Here is an 11,672-nt window from a genome sequence, read left to right as displayed (position 1 = left end):
GGCTGCCCACTGCTTCACTGGGTGAATGGGTTAAATGCAGAGGAACTATTTCCCTATGGGGACTAACACACACACTTTACACTTTACACTTTGATAAAAATAGTTATTATATTGTATAGATTAATAATAGAAAGAAAAGCGCTTGAAATGCTTACAGTTTGTTCCAGAAGAGTTTGCATAAAGGTATTTCTTTCCCCCACACTGCAAAGCTATGACAATGCAACAGTATGATTGGTCAGTTGCAAAGGACCAGCACTATTATGATACTGCAGGAACAAGACAGACACGGGATATCAGATACACCGTGTCTTTACTACATCCTTGTTGAAAGATCAAAGTTAATAGAACGTGTTTTCTGGGGTAATTTTTAGCTTGAGTGACAGTATTGTGACTTTAAAAAGTCTGTGTAAACAATAGCAGAGGAACTATAGAAAGACGTTAGTGGCATAAATTATAGACTGCTTCAAAAATGAAACAAAACAGTGGTAAATGAGCCGACAGCAGAGTTGTCAAAAAAATGTATGGCAAAAAAAATAAATATTAAAGATTATGTACTCATTTGCTACAGTACTTTTAGCAGTTATCTGATAGCCACATCAAATGTCTGTTGTTATCTTTGAGGTGCTATAGCTAATAATAAGATGGTGATATTAATGTTGTTATCATTGCTACTGTGTGTAACATTAACAGACGGCGTTAATTCATCAGGATAACACAACTATTTGTGTCTTAAAAGCATTATCTTGATAAAAGTCTACCAGCAGCTACACAGAAGCTGTGGCAGCTTACCCTACCAACTCTATTTCATGGGCCATGTCAGCAGTAGCACACCGTTACTTGAGACGACCTAAAAATATTCTTTTGTTTGCTTGTTGCACAGTTGTCTCTATAGTTGTCTATTATAGGTTTTTTACTCAATGGCAGATCTGCAACGCAATTCTAATTTGTTAAAGCTAGCTGCTAGCTTTTCCTCTAAACTTGCTACCTGGTCATACGGACACCCTAAATAAAAGATAATATAAAAAAGCCAAAAGAGGATTGCATTAACATTAAAGTACCACATATTGGGTCTGAATTGGTGTGGTTTATTGGAAGCTATCCTTGGTCACAGAACAGCATTTGCTGCTAATGAGGGCACAAAGGATTAGTTAGTCTGACTTTTAGCTATCATTACCACCACCAGGAGCTGTAGTCTGCCAGAGAAAGCCTCTCTGGATGCTTTGTGTCTCCTTGCATACTTAATATAAAAACAATAATATCTGGTAATGTTACATTTTATAACTTAAAAGACCACAAAATGGGTTTTCTCAACTACACATCTCCCTTATAACTGCATTATTATTGCAAAACCCACTTCACGCAATATGACACACACTGCTTTGATTAAGGTGTTTCGAACTGACTGCCAACTGGCATCATCTTACTCTTCCTATTGGCTTTGTGAAATAGAAAAAAAGCCATTAAAGGTAAGTAACCCCCTTGGGTAGTTACACTCAATGAGTCACTAAAACTGTTTGGTCAAAGGCACCTGTTCATTTATTTATCTCATATCATTCACTGTGAAGCACAGCACACCGTTTAATCCTTACCCCCAAACTAACTCTAAACTAACCCTCCACCCGCCCAGTACCTATATTTGCCATCTCAGGTACGGTGGCGCTGTAGGGGCCTTCATCAAAGACAGGCGGGTTGTCGTTGATGTCCTGCACCCGAATTATGAACTGTGACGAGGGCTCCAGAGCACGGTCGGTCTGCCTGTCGGTGGCCGTGGCGATGAGACGATACTCGTCCTTCTCCTCACGGTCCAGCGGCTTGGTGACATGGATGTTACCCGTTTTCTCATCTATCACGAAGACCGAGCCTGCCCCTTCGCCTCGCAGGACATACTTTGTGCGTCCATCATTCCTGTCCATGTCAGTGTGGAGCTGAGTGAGGACGGACAGAAATGGGAAAAAAGAAAGACAGGGAAAAATGGAAGCAAAGAGGAAGGAAACGGGTGGAAATGGTAAGGAAACAGTGGGGAAGAAAGACAAGAGTAAACACCAGTTAAAAATTAAGTTTGTTTTTTTGAGCCAGTCAGTGAAGACAAAAAACAAGCAGATTATCTTCTGCATGCCTCTAGGATATAATGAATTTGAAAAGAAGCAGACAAAAGAAATAGGCACAATACCCCCCTCTCTCACACAGACACACTTTCCTGCCATTGTGCTGTGTCTCATCTTTCTGTTCCTGCAGTATGAGCAGTTATGAACCTGGATCTCCTTAATCTTAAAGCTATCCAGAACACATGCTCAAGTACTCACGCTTAAAGCCCCCATTCAGTTCCCAGCAGCTGTGGAAGAGGAGAGTTTACTAGTCTGTGCACATGCAACGCCTTGGCTATTTAATGAAAGCACCAAATCAAAGGAATAATAAACAGTAGGCCTATCAATTATTCTGTAACTAATAGGTGTGTATAAGTGAGGGTGGAGTTTGTGTGGCAATGGGACACGCAGTATCGATCGCAGCCCTGTTTTGAGGTTTATTGGATCAGCGCCTAGCGGGATGGCAGAGCAGCAGAGCGACCGGCGTCCTCTCATGCAGGGAGAGGTAATATCAGGGAAGGCTCCACACTGTCCTCCGCGACCGACGAGAGACAAGCCAGCGGGATGTGGTGAGCACATCAAGATTCAATCTCATTACCCCCACACCTACGTGGATCGAATAGAAACTGTGACCAAAAAAAGGAGCGCTAAATTAGGCCCCGCTCGCAAAAAAGTGTGACATTGTGACTTTAGATGGAAAGGAGAGAGCAGAGAGGCGACTGGGGAGGGGATGGGTGGGTTTAGCTCAGGAAAGCATTGTTGCGTGGCAACAGCTAAGCACATTTGCTAAATGAAATGAGAATGGATACTGCGAATCGAAATGTTCATCTACTTTAAGGATTGCTATTCTTCAAGTGGGGGGGGGGGATGGCGTGGATGTGCCAGCTTCATGGGGGGTAAACGATAAGCACGTGACAAGGTTTATTCATAAATAAGATGGCAGTCATAAGTCTAGACTGTCAGTTAAAAGTTAAAGCTAATTAAACAGCATGGCCCAAAGTTAAACAGCACTTCACCTTCAGAAGATCTGTGTATTTTAATGACAACGTAAATTGGAAAATCTAAAGGCACACCCACCAACATGAGAGAGCGTTGCGTGAGCAGAATGCACAAGCTAGACATAGATGCACTGCTCTCCTGAATGTTTTTCTTTTCATGGACCTATAAATGAAAATGCAAGGCCTTCAATAACTAGCTTAAAAATCTTCATGTTAGCTTAGTTCCTCTAAGCTACTTTAGTTATCACATAGGAGACGTGCTCCTTTATGTATGACGCGGACCCTCTCTGCACGTTGATCGCCTTGGGCAAACGGATTGACAGACAAGACAGATCAACATTCACGTCTGTCACATTTGCATGTCCAGCTGACTATTTATGTTCAGAGTTTATAATTGTCTTCATTGTCTCTGGGGGCCCAGCACATTTTCTCCTTCTACCTCCAGTCAAATGCCTGGTTGACTGGAAACATGTATATGTATGGGTTCTTGCAACTCTTTGAAATTGGATGACCAGTCATTTGTGACAGGACATGATGGAAAAGGATCACTTCCGACATATTTCTCTCATATGTCCTTGTTGGGGTTTAGAATTTACATTACAAATAACATGTAGCCCCTGTAGCCAGGACCACCTTGGCAAGTAATCTGAGTAATTTTGATGCAATTGTCCAAGAGACCAAGTGTAAGGAGTGGCAGCTGCTCAGGCTGAGAAAAGAAACAAAAAAACCCCAAACTGAACATAGCATTAGCTGAAGCACACTATGAAGAAACATCAGCTGACCTCAGTGCTAGACTACATGATCTGATACCAACTGATACCATTCAGTTGGCAGGCTTTATTTAAGCTGCTTTAACCTGTCTATAGGTGATGAACATCTGCAAGCTGCTTTGCAACCCACCTCTACATTTCAGTTCCATGTTGTGTATGATTTGATTTGGTCATATTACTGCCATATCTGGTGTCAAGGATCCCTGCTTCCATTTGTCATGGCCTCTTACCGACGCCTCCCTACTTTTGGCTTTCTGTCTGTGCACATGGATGAGTAGAGTCCCAAAACAGAGACATTTAGGAGGCAAGTTGATTATGATGCAACTCGCTGCTGACATTTTCCACTGCAAAAATTTAGTGAGTGTTTAATATTCTTAACATCTCAATAATGAATCATCATGTTACTTTTATTAATTAGTTTCTCTTTTACCCACTTTCACTTCCCACCACTAACCTTCATTGAATGGGTCTCTTTCACAGCAGACTCTGAGTAGTCACAGCATGAAAAGCTCAAGAGCTGCTAATGACATTAAAGATGCCTCAGTTTCACTCAAGTATCTCAATGAGTTACAGTATGAAGGAAGCCACAGTCTCACGACTCTGAAAAAAAGGTGTTAAAATGAATCGGGCCATAATTAATGCTTTTTTATATATTTTATTTTTTTACACCTTTTACTACACCTATACTATTGTGAAGAAAGCTGTTCCCAAGTTATATGACTAGCCTGTCACTCCCCCTAATCAGTTCAGCCACTCCTTATCTCTACCTGCCCATAAGCACAAGCTCTTTACCAGTCTTTCACTACAATGCTTGTCCCTGGGCTACCGCCTGATTTTACCTTTGCTTTAGAACCTGGTTCCTCACTGCCTGTCTGCTTTTGAGCTCACAAAACACCTACATAAACTCTGACAAGGCACATTATTTACAACCCAATTAGGACCTGACCGTGCAAATTCAATTATGGCATGTCTCATTTCTGTCGAACACACTCCATACATGGCATCCATATGGATGAACTTCCAGCCACCACTTGAGATCAGATTTCCCAACTCAAATATATGTTATTGCACCACCTATAGTAATAAAGCAGATAAATGGTCTCTCCATGTACCTCATACCCTCGGTACAATATAGCAACCCTATTAGAGGCAGTGTTGTAAACATTCAGGCAAACTGGTGCACACCTCACTTTCAGTGTATTTCAAAATGAGACGCGGAAATTGTGCAAAGCACCAATGAGGCAAAAATTTTATTAGAAAGACACTTTACTAATCACTGTCTTTTAAAAAAATCTGCATCCACACAGCTGACAATGGGCCAAGACATTGTTGTGGCACTGGTTTATATGCAAACTAATTTTCTCTTCACTTGTTTTCCAGATCTAATTATTTGTTTTAGTCCATCACCAGTGCAAATTTGCATGTTCAAAAGGTTTTGATATTTGAACAAATTAAGTATTTTTGCAGTCAGGGTCTCAAAAGTTCATTAAAAAGTGTTTAAATTATGACCTACACAGTATTTAGGTTTCCTCTCATCTTCTAAGGAGGCCAACTGGGGCCAATTGGCCAAAACACCCGGCTGGTCAGGACCACCACGGGAGCCCGGTTCCTCACTCCCCTTAACGAAGAGCCATTAACAATCAAAGTCTTAACGGCCCTGCAGCTTAACGAGGGGACTTAACGAGCTTCTTAATGAAGCCCCAGCCATCATTACCACAGTGAGTGGTGGCAGCACTGATTGAAAGCACTGCTCAGAGTCATTCTGAAGCAGGAGAGACCAGCCTAAGGAAACCAAATCCATTTAAGGCTGACCTCTCACCCTTATCTGTTCTTCCAAGATTAATAGGAAAGTATAATAAGGGAATGCATTTAACCACATAATGGCTATGGGTAATTTATGGCTACAGAAACGTGTGAAAATAACCAAACAATTTTATATATAACACAACTGGCTATCACCATATTTCACATCAGAATGATATGACATCTCATAACTCGTACATTTCATATCCCTCTGATATACCATCAAATATATCAAGAGCCAAACAATATGAAGCCACTGGCCACAAAAGCCAAATTTACTGTTGTGTCACCTCTGCTTGCAGAATGATTTCAGCCTGATAAGCTGCCATTCCCATTTTCTTCACCGCCTCTTGTGTATGCAACACCCAGCCTCCCCAGACTCCTAAATCTCTTCAATTACTTATATTATCATAAGGTAATATGCTTATACTCATATACTCAATTTCACATTTTTGCAATAACCATAAATCATGAAGCGAGGAGGAAAAGTACTCTCTGCCAACCTCTAAATCACTTAAATAACTAATATCCCGTATACACAATTTCACATTTCTGCTGCACAATAAATCATAAAAACACCAGGAAAATGTGTTTTTTCCACAGCTGTGCATTAGCCTAATGAATGTGGATGTTATTCCCTACAACTTCAGTGTTTGTGTGTGCGTCTGATGTGCTTGTGTGCTTTGAGGCTAAGATGGTGGTTAGGTTACAGTAATAGAAAAAAAAAAAAAAGATAAAGTGCGGTAAATCAGGTGGCGGCTCACGTGAAATGCCGATAGGCGTACACCACAGAGCCCTGTGATTGGCAGTGGGGTTCAATTCCCAAACACATCAGGAAACGTCTGCAAGGTCACGCAGGCAGGTGTGAGAATACCGACCCGTCTCCTGTTGAAGCTGTAAGAGGGGAAGCTATTCATCTTGTGCATGGTGACTTCAAGAGAGCCAGAGGTCTTTGGGACCACCACCAGCTCCAGCAGTCAAATTCTGCAGCAAGGCTGGGTGAGGGTAAAAAGGGAGGGGTTACCGTTGGTGGGTGAGTGGGGAGGGGGGCAGCTGAGGCTGAGCCAGCTCCGTCATATCAGCCGGGGAGTGTCAAGCAGGGCAGAGGGTAGAGGGTCAGCCAATCGATTTGGAGCAGGCCCACCGATTCGGAGAGATGTCTAAAGAAACGGGCCGATCAGGGAAAACGTCAGGAAAATTAATTTGGGACAGAGCCCACATGAGTTCAGAGAGCCCGTTTGAAATGAAACTATGCCTTGTGGCCAGCTTACCTACCACCGCAATATCATTAGTTTTGCTTGAGGGTATGTGTAAGCATTTATGTGTGCACGCAACTGTGCATGTGTGTCTTACTATACGTGACCGTTTTAACAACAGGCCTTCCAGGTGAGTATGTGAGTGTGCCGGCCCCAGTAACTTTAAAGAAAGAGGTGTAATGACTGCGAGTCTCCTTGTGCCCTGGCTGAACCTCCACTTGGCACAGTTCTAGCACAGAGTGGACAGCGAGCCAAGGCTTGACTGAGAAAATGTGTGTGTGTGTCTGAGTCTGTGTTTGTGTGCCACTGAGAGCCTGTGGTGACTGACCTGGAGAGAGAAGAAACCATTGAGGGAAGGCCAGGAAGTGTGGGAAGGTTACTAAAGCACAACGCAGGGCTAAGGCCAGCATCTGCAAAGCACTAATAACTAAAATCAGTAAGCGTTGATGGCTCTGCCATCATCAGGTGTCTTAGCTGTCAGTCCCAAGAGGAGAGGAATGCAACTCCATCTCTGCTTGTGAGATGACAAAGGAGAGCAAAGCCTAAGTAAACCAAAACAATAAAATACATTCAGAGCACAAACTGCATGTGAACACCTGGCCTGGTCTGTCCTATTCAACCCCCTGTGATACACAGAAAAATAAAAATTAGCCTTTGAGTTATTTATATAGGTAATATTATTCTTTAAAAGCTCTCTTTAATATTAATGCTTCTGTTTTGCGTAATTACCCACTAGTCTGCAGCATCGGTGTGCAGAACTATTTTTGACAACTCTCTTAAAACTCCTTGAGCTGCAGCACATTTGGTATTTAAATCTGTAAAGTATTGACCGGACCAGCCCATAACACCACATTTTTTTTCTTTTTGAGCCTTGTCTTGGTGCAGTTACTTGTGCATTTTGGATCATTATCCCATTGAAAGGTTCCACTTCTTGTTCGGCTTCAACTTTCAGACAGATGGCCTCACATAATCTTCAGGCGCTCAATCATATGATGGAGAATTCATAGTAGGATCAATGACTGCAAGCTGCCCAGTCCCGGAGGCAGCAAAGCAACCCCCAAAACCATCCCATTTCCATCATCATGCTTCACAGTTGGCACGAGCCGCTTCTCCTGAAAAGCTGTCTTTGATCTGTGCCAGACATGTCTTCTGTTACTGTGGCCAAACAGCTCAATTTTGAATGTGGCCATCCAGAGTGCTTTAAACCAAAAGGCCTGGTCTTTGCTTTAATGTTCACTGGCAAACATTTTGTTTAGCTTTCTTCTGGCGCACCTCCCATGCAGGTTAAATTATGTGCGATAGGGTTCGTGCAAACTACAGTGTGCTCATGTGTTAAATCAAGAATCCAAATCTCCAATTTGATTCAAATTTAACAGATCTGAAGATGTATTATGTGGGACACACTAGGCCATGTTTTTTTTATCTATTTAAAGTTGCAATAGATAGAAATTTAAGGAAGGGAAGCAAAACAACAAAAAGAAAATTGAAAATGGATAGCCCTACTTCTGCAGCTGCCCCCTCTAACGTGTTTGTTCTAAGCCCCACCACATATGGGCGTGTTTGTCTTTGCTTTATAAGTATGTCAGCGCTTACAGCTGGTGTGCAGGAAGTCTTTTTCTATTTTTTTGTACAGTGACATCAAACAATCATGTGGCCTACACCGGCTTTAATTTATGAAAATGTAATTTTTATGTGTAATCTGATGACTGCACCACTGAGGACCAAGTAAGGATAAGTGGCAATGTATTTAATGACTCTGAATTTATGAATAATTCCAAGTTTTGTGAGGGAAATCCTTAGGGGGTATCTTTACAATTGATTGGTTCAACCAATTTCATTTAATAAAAGCCTCTAAATTCAGGACCGTGTTGTCTCTTGTTGTTGACGTCTAAGTTATTGTGGGTTTTTCCTGCTAATCCATAATAAAATAAGCCATCACCACATCATCACCCACTAAAATGTGTTTTTACACTAGCAGCATTTAAATGCACAGTTGTTACCAGCGTCACACACAGACAAATCAGATTCAAAATGATAAACATAAGAATGAATTATGTCAGATTATGTTGTCCCTGATCAGATTAGATCAGGCTACAACAGATCAGATATGCAGTGTAGCGTCATAACTAGCTAAACAAACACATGATGCCCTAGTTGTATAACTGGGCATTAGTGGATTCAAACGGGATGTAATAATTCCTTAATAATCCCTAATAAATCACTGACCGTATTAAAATAAACCAAATAGACATTTCTGTGTTATATTTAAGTTAATAATAACACTGTATTGTAAATGCAGGCACGTAGAAGGTGCCAGAGGAAGGACACAACTATCACCTAGTCCACATGCCTCACAGTGGATTGAAGGGGGATTATTACCAAACTGGGGGGGGATTATATAATCTGGCAAAAAATGCTTTTTTATTGTAATTCGGTCATATCACCTGACAAGACAACTGCTTGTGCCTTGCCCCGTCACATTTGCAGCAATTATTTTGTGAGTCTTAACCAAACAATAACAAAAATAAGACAAGTTAATTATCCATAACTGTAAGCCAGAATCCCCACAAAGCCAATAATTGTCATGATGAGAAAACACCCGCTACTAGTCTCAAGCAAACCATTAAAACAGCATAAAACAACCGCAGCCACAACAAGAACGCAGGCAGTGTTTCACCCGGTGGGCCTCGCGCACACACACACGCGCGCATCCAGGTGCATGCCGATTTACACAGCGCTCTTTCGGCTGTCCTGCTCTCCACTCTAATCAATGCAGACACACATAAGAACACCTTCCAATTATGCAGAGGCACTCAAACACAAGACCCAGCCCGCTCCCCAGAAATGTGAGCAGCATACAGCGAGACCCTCAGGAGCACTTGCGACTTCAGAAGGCGAAACCTTCGCATGGAGACGGGTTTGAAATTCCGGCTGAACTTTCAATCAAATCCGTGGAAATTCTCCACTTTTTTGTTCGACGCTCTCAGGAAACATGTCAGACGGTATTGAAACGAGTCCCCTCTGGCTCCCTGTCTGTTTGTCTTGCGCCGAAATGAGGTTCAAACACGTCATGAGAAGCCGCAGTTAATTGTTTAGCATCGATCCGCCATCGATTGTGCATAGAAGTTTGGTTAGTGTCAGTCGGCGCGTTAATTCGGTTGTGGTGTGGACACGCTGTCCTGTTCCCATTTGATCTAATATAATCTGTCTCTGGAGGGCATGCTGTGTGGCCTCGAAGAACGCAGAACAGTCCTCTGTGTCACACACACACACACACACACTTCCTCCTGCTCGCACACTTCCTAACAGAGCATTTATTATTCATCATTATTAGACTTTTCCTTTAGCACGATAAGCTCCTCAATGCATCTCGCCACTGTTGTCTTCCTCCGCAATACATTATTCAGGACAAAACTGTGCTTTTAGCCTCGGAGTATGCAAATCCCACTTTTGATTATCATAATCAGCTGATGTATGAGAGCGAGAGTGTGTGTATGTGAGTGTGTGTGGCGGCTAGTCAGATGATTGTTTGTGTTTTATTGCTTCAGTGCTCCACTCTAGTGTTGTATACTTCACATCATATTTTTTAGCCGAGGGAGACGAGCTTGGAAAAGGCCACTGGAGGCTTAACTCACTGCTGTACATTTAAAGGGCAAATCGCCCACATATATGCCACCGCGTGCCACTGCCAAGAGGAATGGCTTTTACCAACTTGGAACCAAGGAGCCTGCGTGCATTTATGCGTGCGTAAAGTGGGCAATAATGAAGGGAATTTTCAAGCTCTGTTTATCATCCTGTTTGTTGCAGTTACTGGTGTCGAGCTGAAGGATTGCCTGAGGAATGGCTGACAACGTCTTACATGTCAATAGAGAATATATTACAAGAAAACTTGAATAAGTTGAATCATAGTTTTACTATATTGATAGCTCCCTGCGTTTTTCTCTGAGATACAGATGGTGTATCTACACCACGAGAATCAAGTGTTAGTCAAGTGTTAGTTTACTCAATATACATAGAAAGCATAATTTTTTTCAAGAATAATACATGATGTTCTCACAATTGCTCTTAAGATATACCAGTAACAGAAACAGGAGATACAATATAGCTTCTAAAGTGTATGTGTTGTTTGGGATGTAACCAGCTAGTTGACCAGTTAGATTAAAAGGTTTCCAGTTCAAAGGCGTACTGGCATATTTTAAGACATCTAAGAAGTCAAATCACCAGTTAACCTAACCCCACTAACTGCATGTCTTTAGGGAAGACCTGGGGGAGAAAATGCCCGATTGTTCAGGCTTGCTACTCAGGATGCATTAAAAAAAAGTAACATGAGTGCCCCTGTGTGATTCTATCCTCATCCTCGTTCACCTCTGTTCCCCTCTCCCATCTGTGGCCAGCTCCAACCAGCTCCCTCTGCCCTCCCTCCCACAGCCTCCTGCGTATCTCACGCCGACCTTAATCTCATCTCCTGACGTGCCCTCGCCATGCACCCCCTCACCTTTGTAACCGAGCCTTTTGCCCGCCTCACAGCCTTTTCACACCAGCTGTGCGTCAATAAAGAGGAAGTATTCAAAGAAATGCACATGGAGATCTGCTTTTTGTTTGCTCACAAATCACATAAATACAGTTTTTATCATAAATTTTAGTTTTCAAGCCTTAAATTAACTGAATCTTAGTTGTTTGTGTAGGTTCTCAGTCACTGAGGTCATGGTAATCTAAGGTAATCTTTCCAAACACGTTAGACAAATCTTAATTGCTATTAAC

At 42.1% G+C, this 11,672-nt stretch overlaps 1 protein-coding gene across 3 annotated transcripts in view; it reads right to left on the bottom strand.

Moving 5' to 3' along the window:
- LOC102305092 overlaps nt 1-11,672 on the bottom strand; it is a 157,740-nt gene that overhangs the window by 82,031 nt on the left and 64,037 nt on the right. For all 3 annotated transcript variants that reach the window (XM_042225491.1, XM_042225490.1, XM_005933643.3), the window contains one exon: nt 1,631-1,925. In XM_042225491.1, coding sequence (XP_042081425.1) covers nt 1,631-1,925 — 295 coding nt within the window. The remainder of the gene's footprint in view (nt 1-1,630; nt 1,926-11,672) is intronic.

The sequence above is a fragment of the Haplochromis burtoni genome, unplaced genomic scaffold, assembly GCF_018398535.1.
Source record: "Haplochromis burtoni strain Fernald_Lab_line unplaced genomic scaffold, NCSU_Asbu1 Contig_172, whole genome shotgun sequence".
In the NCBI taxonomy this organism is placed as follows: domain Eukaryota; kingdom Metazoa; phylum Chordata; class Actinopteri; order Cichliformes; family Cichlidae; genus Haplochromis; species Haplochromis burtoni.
The sequence above is the reverse complement of the archived record's forward strand: the minus strand, read 5'-3'. Positions and strand labels throughout refer to the sequence as shown.